Raw genomic sequence first — 17,491 nt, 5'->3', positions numbered from 1 at the left:
GAGCGAGATCTGTTGTACCTAATGAAACCTTACACACCCAACAGCTGATACATTCAGGCTAATTCCCCACCACATTACACTCAGTGGAATGCATAGCATTTAACCCTTAACTAGTTGTTGGATCTCTCAGTCTTCCACCATCATCATGTTGGCCCTGCAGCTTCGTATTAACATTCAGATAAAAGGTCGCCATTAATTTTTAATCAGTTATTATTGTGTAAATCAGCACTTAATCCCCCATTGTAATCATGAAACAGTGAAAAAATCCAAGGCATTTTAGAGGCATTAAAAACTAACAGCAATGTTGCATGAGTCACTATGCCAGGCAAACAGGTTAGACTTTCTTTTGAAAGTACTTTAGCCAGTTCGATGATATTTTTCATGGTCACCAGTTGTGAGATGAGATGTTTTTTTATTCCAGTCCTAAGGCAATACAGTAGCACAGCAGTATAACTGCTGCCTTACAGTGCCAGAGACCCCGGTTCGATCCCAATTACGGGTGCTGTCTGTACGGAGTTTGTATGTTCTCCCAGTGACCACGTGGGTTTCGTCCTGGTGCTTTGGCTAATTGGCTTCAGTAAAAATTTTAAATTGTCCCTAGTGTGTAGGATAGTACTAGTGTATGTGGATGGCCGTTCGGAGTGGACTTGGTGGGCCGAAGGGCCTGTTTTCACACTGTATCTCTAAAGTCTAAAGAGGTGCACAAAATCATGCTTTTTCTCCTTTCTTTTCTTCTAACTATAGCTAAAAGTTAAAATTGAACATGTACAATAATTGTACTTTCATATGCCGTTGGTTACATTTTTGTACATTTGTTACTAATAAATTAAAAAAAATAAAAATAAAAATTGGTAGGTTAATCAGCCACTGTAAATTGAGGGCGAGCTGTCGAATCTATGAGGGCGAAGAGGTAATAGATGAGAATATGCCATGAATAACAAATGGATTTGATGTAGGATTAGTGTAAACAGATGATTCATGGTCAGCGTGGACTCATTGGTCCCAAAGTACTTGTTTCCAAGTTGTACATCTCAATAATTATGACTCCAAATGTACAAAACCGGTTCCCTGTGTATGTACACTTTGTCTGGACAGACAGGCAAATACATGTACACTATGTCAAGATCCTTGAGTACCAGCCAACTCATAGCACCCTTTCGCACTTCCATGGCCAGGGTGAGGCCCAGCACAAATTGGAGGAACAGCACCTCATATATTGTTTAGATAGTTTACACCCCAGCGGTATGAACATCGACTTCAGATAGTCAAGTTTCAATGTGTTGTTAACAGTCTAATACAAACCTGTCCAATCCATGTGCCTGTCTAAATGTGTCTTAAATGTTACCAAAGTGCTTGTCTCAACTATCTCCTCCGGCATCTCGTTCCATACACCCCACCACCTTTTGTGTGAAGACCTTTCCCCTCAGGTTCCTATTAAATCTCCCCCCCCCCACCTTAAACCTATGTCCCCTGGTTCTTGATTCCCCTAAACTGGGCCAGAGACTCGTTTACCCGATCTATTCCTCTCATGATTTTGTACACCTCTATATACTTTAGACTTTAGAGATACAGTGTGAAAACAGGCCCTTCGGCACAACAAGTCCACTCCGACCGGCGATCCACATACATTAGTACTATCCAACACACTAGGGACAATTTACAATTTTTACTGAAGTTCGCTACCAAAGATTATTTCATATTGAGCACAGGAAAAATTGACCAATGTTTAGGCCATTCATAAAAGTTCACCCTTACATTTACAGTATCTCTTACAAAGTTGCAGAATGGGGTACAGAATATAATGCACAGTTTATTCCACCCAAACATTTTAACACTATAAATGTGCACTGTGTATGTCAAGAGATCTTAATTACTTATAAGGATACAGAATTGCCAGGTCACGAGTTACAGACAGCGATCCCCGCACATTAACACTACCCTACACACATTAGGGTCCATTTTACACCAACAAGCCAATTTACCTACAAACCTGTATGTCTTTGGAGTGTGGGAGGAATCCGAAGATCTCGGAGAAAACCCACGCAGGTCACGGAGAGAACGTACAAACTCCGTACGGACAGCACCCGTACTCAGGATAGAACCCTGGTCTCTGGCGCTGTAAGGCCAGCGGACAACAAGGCCAATAGTTTGAAGACTATGAATCAAGGCGGATGCAAAAGTTTAGGAGAAAATGAAGAAAAATTATTTATTATAAACAAGTAGTCAGCCACGTTACAGAAAAAAAAACAATATTTGAATAGGTTAGCCAATACTTTCTGTGCTGTATATTTGGTAAGTAGGAATTATTTACACTGAAGGTAAAATGAAGGTAAATACATGTCGCAGTGTTTCGAAGGTATGGTCTGTATACCAACAGTTCCCAATTATGTAAAGACTGGGATATAGGATTTATTTGTGAAAAAAAAACCAGGAAGCAATTTGCTCAATGGTAGGTCCAACTTGTCGTGGTCACCCAAACCACCACATGGATGTTACAGTCTGCAACAATATGATCGTGCTCCTTCCCCCACCCTCAATCACGCAGCTCCCCAGAGATTCCTGTAGCTGTTACAGTGGCAGTAGCTCCTTCATCTTTTCCCGTGTTGCGTTTGACAGAGTCTCGGGGAAATGCACTTGAAACTCAATCACCAAATCGCCTCGGTGGTCTGGCTGCTTTGGCAGTGGCATCCCTCCCCCTGATATTCTCCTCTGTGACCCAGGTTGGATGACATCCTTCAAGACCATCGTGTGAGTTTTCTTATCCAGTGTTGGTATCGACAGCGTGCAGCCACATAATGCCTGGATCAATGAAAGTAATCAATAAAATTACAGTGTTAACTCTTTCCCTGCAGAGTCCCTCACAAGGAGTAATTCTATTTCTTATGATTTCAGATTTCCAGCATTCATATCACCTTGTTTCAGCAATACGTGACAATAATGGGATGGACGTGCTTGAGAGGCATATGAGGCACAAGGTGCAGGACATCCTGAAAAACCCCGGGCATCCCCTCCATGTAATTCTGGAGAGTCAAAAGAGCACTCGGAACAACAACCAGCTCCTCTCCCTGCCCTGTAGAACGGAGCAGTTCAGAAGATCCTTCACCCCTGCAGCCATTAGATTTTATAATACTGACCGCTAGGCTGTAGAGGGATGCGTTTTTGCATTTTTTAAATTTTTTAATGTTAATTATTGGTCTTTTTAAGTATTTATTGCTCTCAGGTAGTGTCCATATTATATTTTATGTATTTTCTGTCTGCGTTCGTTTTGAATGTGTGGGTTTGTTGGTTGGGGGCTTCTGGACCTGAATTTCCCTGAGGGGATCAATAAAGTATTTATTATTATTATTATTATTAATAATGAATCTTTTAATAATCTAATAATTCAGCCATTGGCCCATCACGTCTACTCCGCCATTAAATCATGGCTGATCTATCTCTCCCTCCTAACCCCATTCTCCTGCCTTCTCCCCATAACCCCTGACACCCATACTAATCAATAATCTATCAAAAAAATTACCTCCAATCCTGTAAATCTTTTAGCCCTGTCCCACGGTACGAGTTCATTCCAAGAGCTCTCCCGAGTTTAAAAAAAAATCTAACTCGTGGTAAGCGCGGAGAATGAACGTAGCGGGTACGTCGGAGCTCGGGGACGTCTCTTAGCGGCTCGTAAAGCTAACGGCAGGTACTCGGGAAGACTCGCTAACGGCAGGTAAGCACGGGAAGACTCGTGAAGATTTTTCAACATGTTGAAAAATGTCCACGAGAGCCCCGAGTACCGACGAGCGGCCATTACCGTAAATCTCCGAGTTCGAATCAGGGCAAACTCGGGAGAGCTCTTGGAATGAACTCGTACCGTGGGACAGGGGTTTAAATCAATGCCTTAAAATGATCCACTGACTTGGCCTCCACTGGCATGTGTGGCAAATTCCACAGATTCACCACCCTCTGACTAACGAAATTACCACGTCAAAAAAAGAAAGCGTTACCTCCCGGAGGGTGATTTTTGCCACGTAGATTATGTCAGATCCACTCCGCTTGAAGACTGGATGCGGTTTGTCTTTCAAAACAAAGATGATGTCTGCGGGAATATTGTTGGCCGTTTCATCTCCTTGCTTGGGGAAGGTGATTTTCGTCCCTTCCTTCCAACCCTTCTTGATGTCGATGGTGAGGATGGTGTCCTCCTGCCTCATCGTCTGTCGGTCGGGATTCAAGCGCTTACGGCGTATCTTCATCTTCTTGGTGCAGCCGCTGAAAATCTCTTCCAGGGAAACCTTCAGTTCATGAGTGACCGGAGGGTCCTGTTTCTTGGCCACCGTCCTGGGCCGCTGGAAGCCAGGCATACCGCCCATACCGGGCATACCGGGCATGCCGTGCATGCCAAACCCGCTGAAGGAGCTCAGAGGATCCTCGTCGATCTCCATCTCATCGTCGCCATTCCTCTGACCAAAGAAGATGTCGAAGGGGTTCCTCCCACCAAAGAACTCGGCGAAAACAGCATGGGGGTCTCCGTGGAAGGTGTACTGGAAGTTGGTGCCATTGGGACCACCACCACCACCACCGCCCTTTAATCCTACAAATGGAGGGAACATAAAGTGGGATTAGTTCTGGAAAACAAATCACTTTGAAAATATCCAATTGATTGATCTCACGATTCTAAAAATGCTGTGCAAATAAACGATGAAACTGTCCAATCGTGCCACTGTGGGCGGCACAGCGGTAGATTTGCTGCCTTACAGCACCAGAAACCCGGGTTTGATCCTGGCTGTCAGTGCTATCTGTATGGAGTTCGCACATTCTCCCCGTGCCCTGCCTACAATTTAACCAAAACTAATGAATCAACAAACCTGTACATCTTTGGAGTGTTGGAGGAAAACAGAGCACCCGGAGAAAGCCCAGTTTAGAGGGATATGGGTCAAACGCAGGCAGGTGGGAGAAGTGTAGATGATACATGTTGGTTGGCATGGGCAAGTTGGGCCGAAGGGCCTGTTTCCACCCTGTATGACGTTAACAATGACCTAGTCTATTCTTGGTTACAAACAACATAGAGGTGGCCCATCACAAACACCACCTCTCCCAGCCCTTCTACCCCACTCCCGGGCGAAGGCGCATGAGTGCGGTCACGGTGGCGCAGCGGTAGAGCTGCTGCCTTACAGCGAATGCAGCGCCGGAGACCCGGGTTCGATCCCGACTACGGGTGCTGTCTGTATGGAGTTTGTACGTTCTCCCCGTAATCTGCGTGGGTTTTCTCCAAGATCTTCGGTTTCCTCCCACACTCCAAAGACGTACAGGTTTGTAGGTTAATTGGCTTGGTATAAGTGTAAATTGTCCCTAGTGTGTGTAGGATGGTGTTAATGTGCGGGGATCGCTGGTCGGCGCGGACCCGGTGGGCCGAAGGGCCTGTTTCCGCGCTGTATTTCTAAACTGTATTTCTAAACTAAATTAAACACTCCCTTCAAACTGGCTCCACCACAGACCATGGATTTCCAATCATCTCCCACAGTCTCCAGTTTTATTTCTTACCTTCTTCCCCAAACTGGTCATAGATTTCCCGTTTCTTGGGGTCGCTCAGTACGTCGTAAGCCTCGGCAATCTCCTTGAACCTCTCCTCTGCATCTGGAGATTTGTTTTTGTCAGGGTGATACTTCAAGGCCAGCTTCCTGTATGCCTTTTTGATCTCATCCTCTGCTGTTCCCTTCTGAATGCCAAGTATTTTGTAATAATCCTTCCCCATTTTATGCCTGAAAGAGTCAAAAGAGATCGTGCACAAATAGGTTTAGCGTTCAATCTTAACTCTCAAAAATATATCAATTGTCTCAGTGGTAGGAGGCAGTGGGTTGAGTTGGAATGTGTAGGAAGCCCAATGCAAATTGGAGGAGCAGCTCCTCATATTTCGCTTGGGCAGCTTACACCCCAGCGGTATGAACATTGATTTCTCTAATTTCAAGTAAGTAAGTAATTTTTATTTATATAGCACTTTTAAATCAAATCACATTCGAGCCAAAGTGCTTGACAGAGAAAAAAATTAGATTACCATACATCCATATAAAAGAAAAAAGAAAAAAAAGATACAATACACTATAGGATTCAACATGAACATCCTCCCAACAGTAGAATCAACACTTTCCACTGTGAGGGAACCAAGGCACCAAAAAGTCCAGTCCTCCTCCTCCTCCTAGTCCACCCGAGGTCGGGGCCTATTTGAGGCCTCCGCAGCCAGTCGCCACAACGGGGGTCCGATGTTATAGGCCCTCTTGCCGGGAAGATGGAACTCCGGGGTCGGGTGACCACTCCTCAGTGGCTTGGGATGTCCAGAGTGGCCACTTCCTCCCCGGAGACCGCGGCTCACAAAGTCCTCAGGCCGCGCTGGTTGGAGCTCCGACTATGGCGATCTGGGTTCCCTGGCTCCGCGGTGTAACTCTTGCAATCTCTCTATTTCCATCCCTCCCTAAGTCTGACTGCCCCCCGATTACATTTTATCTTTGTATGCTTCGTTGTCACCTTCAATGATCTATTCTACTTTTTCCTTGACCTTTGATGCCTAATTTTCACGCCCTACCCTTCCATATCTCTGTGTCTCCCACTCCCCCGACTCTCAGTCTGAAGAAGTGGCTCAACCCAGAAATGTCACGCATTCCTTCTCTCCAGAGATGCTGCCTGTCCCGCTGAGTTACTCCAGCATTTTGTGTCTGTCTTCAGGGTAGAGGTGGAAGAATGTTTTTTTCGATAAGAACTCAGGTGGCATAAAGTAAGGCAAGACCCTGTAAACCTACAGGTGGGAAGGAATTGGGGAATATAAAATTCTTCTGCAATATTCAAACAAACCTACATCGGGTGCATGGTAAATATAAATATTCCAAATAACCCAGAGAATTGGTACAGTGGCATAACTGGTAGAGTTGCTGCCTCACAGCACCAGAGACACGGGTTCGATCCTGACCTCAGGTGCTGTCTGGGTGGAGTTTGCATGTCCTCCCTGTGACCGCGTGGGTTTCCTCCGGGTGCTCTGGTTTCCTCCCACATCCCAAAGACTTGCGGATTTGTAGGTTAATTGGCCCTGTGTAAATCAAAGCAGTTGCTTTGATTTTCACTTCAATCTTAGTACCTGCTTGGATGGTCGCTGACTGATTAGCACGCAACAAAAGCTTTTCACTGTACCTCGGTACACCTGACTAAACTAAACTAAAACTGCTTCAAATTTATGTTTGTATCTGATAGAACCTGTTTGTTGGCATCTTTGTTCTGCCTCTCCAGCACATGTTCACAGGCTCTCTGAACTAGGCCAAACATGCCTGAAGTTACTCAGAAGCACTAAAGATTACTGATCAATCCTTCACTCTGAATTCTTCTTAACCCTACCCCAAACGGATCCCACACTATTCTGCTATTCCCACTGAATTTCAGGCTTGCAAATCCATTCAGCTTGCGGGACAACTACAGTGCATTCAGAAAGTATTCAGATCCCTGCACTTTTTCCACATTTTGTTAGGTTACAGCCTTATTAAAAAAAAAAATTTTATTCATTTTTTTTATCATCAATCTACACACAATACCCCAGATTGAAGAAGCGAAACTAGGTTGATAAATTTTTGCAAAGTAATTAAAAAGAAATAACTGAAATATCACATTTTCAGACACTTTGCTATGACACTCAAAATTGTCCGCAGACCTCCGAGATAGAATTGTGTCGAGACACAGATCTAGGGATCTGTGTAGGAATGAACTGCAGATGCTGGTTTAAACCGAAGATAGACACAAAATGCTGGAGGAACTCAGCGGGTCAGGCAGCATCTCTGGAGAGAAGGATTGGGTGACATTTCTGGGTTGAGCCACTTCTTCAGACTGAGAGTCGGGGGAGTGGGAGACACAGAGATATGGAAGGGTAAGACCTTCTTCAGGCAAAGTGTCTCAGCCCAAAAAGTCACCCATTCCTTCTCTGCAGAGATGCTGCCTGTCCCGTAGAGTTGCTCCAGCATTTTGTGTCAATCACTCAGAATGTGGTGGATGTATGGAACGAGCTGTCAGAGGAGGTAGTTGAGGCAGGTTCTATAACAACATTTAAAGGACATTTGGACAGGCACGTGGATAGGATAGGTTTAGAGGGATGCGGGCCAAAGTCAGGCAGGTGGGACTAGTGTAGATGGGGAATGTTGGTCAGCGTGGATAAATTGGCCTGTTTCAATGCTGTGTGACTCAATTACTCTAAATACTTCTCCACAGCTCTTATGTCCCAATTCTTGTAATACTCAAAATCAAAATGTTTCTTTAGTTTCAGTTTCAGTTTTAGAGATACTGCGGAAACAGGCCCTTCGTCCCACTGCGTTCACGCCAACTATCGATCAGCTGTTCACACTAGTTCTATTCTACACACTAGTGACAAGTTACAGAGGCCAATTAACCTACAAACCTACATGTCTTTGGAATGTGGGAGGAAACCGGAGCACCCGGAGAAAACCCACGCTCTCTCAGGAAGAATGAGCAAACTCCATAGAGACAGCACCTGTAGTGGTATGGATCGAACCTGGGTCTCTGGCGCTGTAAGGCAGCAACTCTACCGCTGCGCCACCGTGCCACCGTGCCACCCCCTATTTATACAAATTTCACAACTGGTTTGTCATTATCAGGGCCTCACATGACAAAAATGACACTGGATTAAGCCCACACTTTAGAGCAGATCTGGGCATCAATGCAGACTGGAAAGAATGCAGTGCGGAATTATCAGGCAGACAACTGGTCTTGAGAGGATATTCCACAAGAGATTATGAATTTTTGTGACATGGTTATTGGGATTTAAGGTTAAAGGCAGAATTTTAGTGTTTTTAACTAAGAGGCCAACAGATTGTGTGGCTACAGAGAGACTTTTTTCAACTAGTTGGGACCAGAGAGACATGAGTAAAGTTAGGAAACACTTCTACAGGACAGGGGGAATTTGTAGCTTCTGCAAATAGCAACTGACACTAGGCCAGTTATTAATTTTAAATCGGAGATTGGCAGGTTATTAATGGACATGGGGTGATGAAACAGCAGGATAGAGTTTGGTTACGGATCAGACACCATGTCTCCATAGGCCACAGATACCAGACCTGACCCCATCGTAACTCCCCGCCCCAAACTCCTTGACCATGAAAACTCGTCCCGTGTCAAATTAAAAGTAGTGAGTGGACAGCATCGACTTACCTGCTGCTTGTTGACTCCCAGGATTTCCTTCCCCTCATCCCACCCTTCATATTTTTGTACCTTATCTTTTAAGTCCCCCCCGCCTGCCCCCTCCCTCCCCAATAGACGTTAAGAAATCATAACATGTAATGGCCTGCCCTGCCCCGCCCATACCCACAACTGTCACAAAAGGGCAGTGCCTTCAATCACTAGACACACACACACACAGACAGACAGACAGGCTGCATAAAGCAGGCAGATAGATAGACAGAGACACACAGTCACAACTATTACTGTTCGCTCCCTCTCCGTTACTGGACGCAATGTATCTCCATCGATGGCAATGGACACAAAGTGTCCAAGGGGGCTGCCGTCCCTCTTCCTAGATACATTGTATCCAACTGCCACCGTACACTATATCCCATCGTTGAGCTACCTTGTATCCCATAGCTGTGGTACTCTGTATCCCATAGTTGTGTTACACTGTATCCTGGCTGTTACATTGTATCCCATAGCTGTGTGACACTGTATCGCATCATTGTGCTACACTGTATCCCATCACTGTGTTACACTGTATCCCATGGCTGTTACACTGTATCGCATCATTGAGCTACCTTGTATCCCATCACTGTGCTACACTGTATCCCATCACTGTGTTACACTGTATCGCATCACTGTGTAACAGTGCATCACATTGTTGTGCTACACTGTATACCATAGGTGTTCTGCACTGCACCCCACAGCTGTGCTACTACACTGCATCCCAGAGAGCAGTCCCACAACTGTCCCACACAGTATCCCATACCTGTCACACACTGTATCCCACAAAGCCGGCCCCCAGCTGTGATACATTATACCCCATAGTTGCCCTTCACTGTATCCCATAGCCACAATACACAGTATCCCATAGCTGAGGTACAATGTATCCCATACCTGTCGAACACTGTAGGCCCATCGCTGGAATAGTGGTACATTGTATCCCATAGCTTTAAAATACACTTTATCTCAGAGCTGTGCTACACTGTATCCCATGGCTGTGTTACATTGTATCCCACAGCTGTGTTACATTGTATCCCACAGCTGTGTTACATTGTATCCCACAGCTGTGTTACACTGTGCCCCTCAGCTCTGCTACATTGTATCCCATGGCTGGGCTACATTGTATCCGTGTGCTGCACTTTGTATCCCGTCGCCGGGCTACATTGTATCGGCCGCGACATTGTATCCCCTCGCCCTCTCCCCCAGCCCCAGCGGTGTGAAGGATCGGCGGACATTACCAGCTCTCTCCTCGCCTCCCCGCGACACTTCCAGCAGATTGCTGGAACTTTCAGGAACATTCCATGCCTCGTCACTTCCCTCCGCCCCATGGCTGGCCACAGACCCCGCCCGCTGTTGCTGTTGCTGCTGCTGCTGTTCTGTTGCTGTTGCTGTTGCTGCTGCTGCTGCTGCTGTTGTTGTTGCTGCTGCTGCCCGAGGCGACTCACTCCCCCTCCCTCTCATCCTCCCCCCCTTGGTATGACGCCACGTCGCCTAGCAACGACCCATGCACCCCCCCCCCATGATAACCCCCCCCCCCCCCCATGATACCCCCCCAGTATATTTTGCATTTACTTTCATTTCATCTGTAGCCTCCCATTGATCTGGTATTGTGTTGGTTCACATGCTTGATCAATGGTGTTTTATCATGAATGTCTTATTATTATTATTATTCATGTTTAGTGTTTTCTGAGTCATTCGTAACAGTCACTGTTGTTACTTGTGGGCGGAGCACCATAGCAAATTCCTTGTATGTGAACACAATTGTGTGTGAATACAGGCTAAGGGGATCAGAGGGTATGGAGAGAAGGCAGGTATGGGATACTGAGTTGGATGATCAGCCATGATCATACTGAATGGCGGTGCAGGCTCGAAGGGCCGAATGGCCTACTCCTGCACCTAATTTCTATGTTTCTAATACTTGGCCAATAAACTTACTTCTTTAAGAAGGAACTGCAGATGCTGGAAAATCGAAGGTAGACAAAAGTGCTGGAGAAACTCAGCGGGTGCAGCAGCATCTATGGAGCGAAGGAAATAGGCAACGTTTCGGGCCGAGAACGTTGCCTGTTTCCTTCGCTCCTTAGATGCCGCTGAACCCGCAAACTTACTTACTATATTGTCACCTTTTCTCTTTGCTCCCAACTGTTGGAAATGGTCGAAGGCAGACAGACACACAATGCTGGAGTAACTCAGCGGGACAGGCAGCATCTCTGGAGAGAAGGAACGGGTGATGTTTCAGGTCGAGACCATCCTTCAGGCCCTACTGTTGAAGATGGTCCCTGTTGTTACTTGTGGGCGGAGCACCAAGGCAAATTATTTGTATGTGAATACTTGGCCAATAAACTTACTTACTTACTTATCCATCCAATCTGTTGGCTCCTTGGATCTTACAAACAGCAGTCAGATTCTGTCCCTATCCTTGTATTCCAACAACCCTATCTCTAATTCACAAGGTGTAGGAAGGAACTGTAGATGCTGGTTTACAGCGAAGGTAGACACAAAGTGCTGGAGTAACTCAGCAAGACAGGCAGCATCTCTGGAGAGAAGGAACGAGTGATGTTTCGGGTCGAGACCCTTCTTCAGAGCCACTGTTGAAGATGTTCCCTCTGTATCCACCCAATGTGTTTGGCCTCTTGGGTAGGGGCTGAAGATGTCCTGGTTAGGTTGCTCCTGGGCCTGGCCAAGCTGGCCATCAGTGAGTCACGGCGCCAGGCGGTGGAAGGCTCTACCCGAGCCGGCTGTCCGCCCCTTTTCCGGGGATATGTCCGTGCCCGGGTGCGGTTAGAAAGGGAATACACCCTGTCCACGGGCACCCTGAGAGAGTTCCAGGATCGCTGGGCTCCGCAGGGTGTTGAATGTATCCTGAATAAGGATTGTATCATAGTTGTATAGTAGGTTATTATGGATATATGTTTGTATTGTATTATGGTGGTGGGTTCTGGCTTGTTTTATTGTAGTGTAAATATTATTTTTAAATAATTGAATATATTTTTTTGATTAAAAAAAAAGTGTTGGCCTCTTAGATCTTACCAACAGCAGTCAGATTCTGCCCTTAACCTTCAATTCCAACAAGTCTATCTCTAATTCATGGTGTAGTAAGGAACTGCAGATGCTGGTTTACACCGACGATAGACACAGTATGCTGGAGTAACTCAGCGGGTCAGGCAGCATCTCTGGAGAACGTGGATAGGTGACATTTTGGCTCAGGATAGATACAAAGTGCTGGAGTAACAGCGGGTCAGGCAGCATCTCTGGAGATAGAGATAGTGCTGGAGTAACTCAGCAGGTCAGGCAGCATCTCTGGAGAGAAGGAATGGGTGCTGTAGTGAGTCAACACCTTCTTTGAATAAGGGTCTCGACTCAAAACATCACCCATTCCTACTGTCCAGAGATGCTGCCTGACCCGCTGAGTTACTACAGCATTTTGTGTCTAACTCTAATTCATAATCTCTTGTGGAATAGCCTTACAAGGTAGTGTAAAATACAGGGGGAAAGGTAATTGGGGAATATCAGGGAAGGTGCCGCAGGCTGTCTGAAGGGGGCCCGGGGGCTTTGAGGAGGGGGCTGGCAGAGAGTACCAGAGGTCGGCCAGACCTAGTTGGGTGCAGGAGGTTGGATTTGCTGCTGAGACCAAAGAACACCTGGCTTTTGTGGGCCACTGAGAGAACAAAGGGGGGCCCGGCCTGGAGGGGGATCTCAATGAACAAAGAGGGACCTGGTGTGGGGGGGGGGCGTCGAGAACAAAGGGGCACCATTGGAACTACACTGAACACTTTGTACCCTTGTCTGTGCCCTATACATAGCGACTCTTTGCATACCTTGTGTATGGAATTCAAAACAAACACTCTCACTGTGACATGTCACATGGGTGGTAATAAAGTATCATGCATTCAGCTTTTGTTGTTGTTGCGTGCTAACCAGTCAGCGGAAAGACTATACATGATTACAATCGAGCTGGCCGAGCCCCGACTGGCAACCAATGTCCGTTGCCGTCACCCATCCCCACCACGCTCCTCCTCAGGCTTCGTCCTTCCCCAGCAACCACATTCCACTGGCGGCCATTCGTGTAGGCACAGTAGCAGAGTTGCTGCCTTACAGCGCCAGAGACCTGGGTTCGATCCTGACTACGGGTGCTGTCTGTACATTCTCCCTGTAACCTGCGTGGGTTTTCTCTGGGTGCTCCCATTCCCTCCCACACTCCAAAGACGTCTGGGTTTGTAGACTAATTGGCTTCGGTAGAAATTGTAAATTGTCCTTTGTGTGTGTGTGTGTGTGTGTGTGTGTGTGTGTGTGTGTGTGTGTGTGTGTGTGTGTGTGTGTGTGTGTGTGTGTGTGTGTGTGTGTGTGTGTGTGTGTGTGTGTGTGTGCGTGTGTCCGCAGGATAGTGTTAATGTGCAGGGATCGCTGGTCAGCACAGACTTGATGGGCCGAAGGGCTTGTTTCCATGCTGTATCACCAAACTAAACTACTCCTACTGCCACAGAAGGTAGTTGAGGCCAGTTCATTGGCTATATTTAAGAGGGAGTTAGATGTGGCCCTTGTGGCTAAAGGGATCAGGGGGTATGGAGAGAAGGCAAGTACAGGATACTGAGTTGGATGATCAGCCATGATCATATTGAATTGCAGTGCAGGCTCGAAGGGCTGAATGGCCTCTACTCCTGCACCTATTTTCTATGTTTCTATGTTTCTATGTTACTAGGCACAGAACCCCATTGTGACCTCGGGAGGAAAATGCCATGTATTGATTAGTACATTGCCTGGCTGCTGTCTTGTGCTAGAACACCAGTCATATAGTATACATTTTATGAACATCCTGTTTTACAGAAAGAAAAATAAACATTTCTTCTCCCAAGCATAAAAACACCAAGGAGTGCTTTTGAAATGAGAGGTTAGACAGGTACGGACATGGTGCAACAAGAACTGAGAAACATGTTCTTCAAGAAACACTGGTGCAAGTTAAGGCTTTCAAAACGCTGCTTTGGATAAAATGGAGACTCGTGGAGTTAAAAATATTATTAGGCATGCAGTCCAATTGAAAAGTAGAATTAACCACCAGGTGGCGCCCACAATGTCTGCCTCGCAAACAGTCTGTCTGACCATTCCTTTATTGTTTTAATAGTATGTGTTAAATGTATGGTTTTAGTGTTCTTTAGCTTGTTTTATGTGGGGTGGTGATTGGGAGAATCTTTTTTAAATATTTTAACACTGTGGTGGATGTTTATGTTAACTTTTATGTGCGTCTTGCTGCTTTTTCTTTAGTATGCCTGTGTGGCAATTCGCATATCACTGTACCTTTATTGGTACACGTGACAATAAAGGACCTTTGAAACCTTTGCATTAGCTTCCAAGGTCCTATGGAAGAAAATGAACTGCTCTTTTATTGCTGTTATCTACAGGATTTTGCTGTCAAGTCTGATCCCATAACAACAGCGGATGAGCCTCAGACATGATTCATTGGTTGTAAAACAACTCGAGGCTGTTCTGAGGCCATGCGCATCCTAATTACAATCCTATCCGTCATTTTGTACCTGGCCTCAGAGAGCTTTCATTTTGAAGCTTATGGACACAGGGTTAGGAATGCAAGAATAGATTCTGCTGCTAAAGGCACCATACAGTGTTACATCACAACTACCGACCACAGAAAGACAACATTAAAAATAATAGGTGCAGGAGTAGGCCATTCGGCCCTTCGATCCCGCACCGCCATTCAATATGTTCCTGACTGATCATCCAAAATCAGTAACCCGTTCCTGCTTTTCCCCATATCCCTTGATTCATTTAGCCCCTTAATTCCGTTAGCCCTAAGAGCTATATCTAACTCTCTCTTGAAAACATCCAGTGAATTACCCCCCCACTGCCTTCCGTGGCAGAGAATTCCACAGATTCACAACTCTCTGGGTGAAAAAGTTTTTCCTCTTCTCAGTCCGAAATGACCTCCCTATTATTCTATTGTCTATTGTCTTAAACTGTGACCCCTGGTTCTGGACTCTCCCAACATTTGGGAACATTTTTCCTGCATTTAGCCTATCCAATCCATTAAGTATTTTATATGTTTCTATAAGATCCCCTCTCATCCGTGTAAATTTCTGGGAATACAAGCCCAGTCGACCCATTCTTTCATCATATGTCAGTCCCGCCATCCCGGGAATTAACCAGGTGAACCTACGCTGCACGCCCTCAATAGTAAGAATGTCCTCCCTCAAATTAGGAGGCCAAAGTAAAGGGAAGCTAATCGTTGTGAATGTGGATCACACAAAAATATATATATTTTAATTAAATCAGCAGGAATGGTACTGATTTTGGATGATCAACCATGATCATATTGAATGGCGGCGCTCGCTCGAAGGGCCGAATGGCCTACTCCTGCACCTATTTTCTATGAAACATCACCCATTACTTCTCTCCAGATATGTCCCGCTGAGTTACTCCAGCATGTTGTTTACCTTCAAGCTGCAGAATTACATTGATCTGTATTAACCCTTTGCGAACATTAATAACACTAATGGTTGATTCAGTTTTGTCAGTAAGTACTCTGTGCATAGAATTAAAGTACAGAACTGGTCGAAGCTGGTGCTTACACTTCAAACATACTCCTTCATCCTAGCTTCATATTAAATCGTTTGGAGAATATATTGCATGGTTTAAAAACCTCAAGGCTATTTGGCACAACATTCCTTTAATGGACAAATGAATTATTTAATGGTCAAATGAATTTTGTTTGAACCGTAAGAGGAACCTTATCCGGAATTAATGTTATAGAATTGCCAAGAGTCGGCTTTTAGATGAGGCCAGGTTGTGCAGCAATGGGAAACTGCCTCAGAGGGCGGTGGAGGCAGGTTCTCTGGATACTTTCAAGAGAGAGCTAGATAGCGCTCTTAAAGATAACGGAGTCAGGGGATATGGGGAGAAGGCAGGAACAGGGTACTGATTGGGGATGATCAGCCATGATCACATTGAATGGTGGTGCTGGCTCTTGCACTTTCACTTCATTTCACTTGCATTTTATGTGGAATGGTTGATTGATTGGATAGGTATATGGATGGGAAAGGAATGGAGGGTTATGGTCTGAGTGCAGGTAGATGGGACTAGGGGAAAATAAGTGTTCGGCATGGACTTGAAGGGCCGAGATAGCCTGTTTCCGTGCTGTAATTGTTATATGGTTATATTGATTGATTGGCTCGAGGGGCCGAATGGCCTACTCCTGCACCTATTGTCTATTGTCAATTGAAACAGTTCAGCTGTTTCGCCGATGATTGCACAATGTTCAGTTTTATTTCTTAAACCTTAGAAAATGTTGCATGCAGCAAGATTGAGGCAACATTCAGGTATGGGCTGGTAGGTGGTAATGTTAACACCGCACCAGTGTGAGATAAAGACCATGTACGACAAGTCTTCTTCTTTCCTGTGGCGTGCACAGCCTAAAGTTGTAGGACAACTTGTTCTATTTGATCTTCTGTTTGTGCACGTCGAGTTGATTGCATTAGTCAAAACTGGGCGGACCACGTGAAGGTTGCAATCTTCCAACCCCTGTAAGACAAGTGATGTCTAACCACCTGTCAAGGACAACATCACTACCAAGTCTCCCGCCATCTGGAAGTCAGCACTGAAACAGGCCCTTCGGCCCAACTTGTTCATGCAAACCAAAATGCCCCGTCTCTACTAGTCTCACCTGCCTGCCTTTGGCCCATATCCTTCTAAAATGTTACTCCAGAACAAGGGGTCACAGTTTAAGGATAAAGGGGAAATCTTTTAGGACCGAGACGAGGAAAACATTTTTCACACAGAGAGTGGTGAATCTGTGGAATTCTCTGCCACAGAAGGTAGTTGAGGCCACAGTTCATTGGCTATATTTAAGAGGGAGTTAGATGTGGCCCTTGTGGCTAAAGGGATCAGGGGGTATGGAGAGAAGGCAGGGATGGGATACTGAGTTGGATGATCAGCCATGATCATATTGAATGGCGGTGCAGGCTCGAAGGGCAGAATGGCCTCTACTCCTGCACCTATTGTCTATGTTTCTATGTAAAACTTTCCTATACATGTACCTGTCCAAATGTCTTAAATATTCAACTACCTGCTCTCCCAGCTAGTTCCATATACCCATCCCCACACTGTGTGTGTGTGGAAAAATTGCCCCTCAGGTTCCTATTGATAACCAAAGCATTGCAAATCTCAGATGCTCGTTGCTCCACTCCCTCTCTCCACCAGGGGGTGGTGCGGCCCGCGCGTACACCGATGACGCGCGCCTCCGCCGACGCGCGTCCCCGCCAGGAGGCGCGGGGACGCGCCTGTGTTGACATTTGAA

The 17,491-nt window shown here is 45.8% G+C and overlaps 1 protein-coding gene across 1 annotated transcript; it reads right to left on the bottom strand.

Moving 5' to 3' along the window:
• Positions 1–2,180: 2,180 nt before the first annotated feature.
• dnajb1 (DnaJ heat shock protein family (Hsp40) member B1) lies at positions 2,181–10,629 on the bottom strand. Its single transcript, XM_033050796.1, has 4 exons — positions 10,431–10,629; positions 5,521–5,738; positions 3,987–4,570; positions 2,181–2,799 (listed from the first exon to the last, which is right to left on the bottom strand). The coding sequence occupies exons 2-4, from the start codon at positions 5,729–5,731 to the stop codon at positions 2,569–2,571; spliced, it is 1,026 nt and encodes a 341-aa protein (XP_032906687.1). The 5' UTR covers positions 5,732–5,738; positions 10,431–10,629; the 3' UTR covers positions 2,181–2,568.
• Between the last annotated feature and the right edge of the window lie 6,862 nt (positions 10,630–17,491).

The sequence above is a fragment of the Amblyraja radiata genome, chromosome 35 (genome assembly GCF_010909765.2).
Source record: "Amblyraja radiata isolate CabotCenter1 chromosome 35, sAmbRad1.1.pri, whole genome shotgun sequence".
NCBI lineage: Eukaryota > Metazoa > Chordata > Chondrichthyes > Rajiformes > Rajidae > Amblyraja > Amblyraja radiata.
The sequence above is the reverse complement of the archived record's forward strand: the minus strand, read 5'-3'. Positions and strand labels throughout refer to the sequence as shown.

What these genes read in the sequence shown, in the direction of transcription:
- dnajb1 (XM_033050796.1), bottom strand. Translation starts at nt 5,731, where the DNA reads ATGGGGAAGGATTATTACAAAATACTTGGCATTCAGAAGGGAACAGCA. An exon ending in TGACCAGTTTGGGGAAGAAG is followed by an intron (nt 4,571 to 5,520) that starts GTAAGAAATAAA and finishes CTCCATTTGTAG; the next exon opens with GATTAAAGGGCGGTGGTGGT. An exon ending in CAAAAATCACCCTCCGGGAG is followed by an intron (nt 2,800 to 3,986) that starts GTAACGCTTTCT and finishes TCATTGATCCAG; the next exon opens with GCATTATGTGGCTGCACGCT.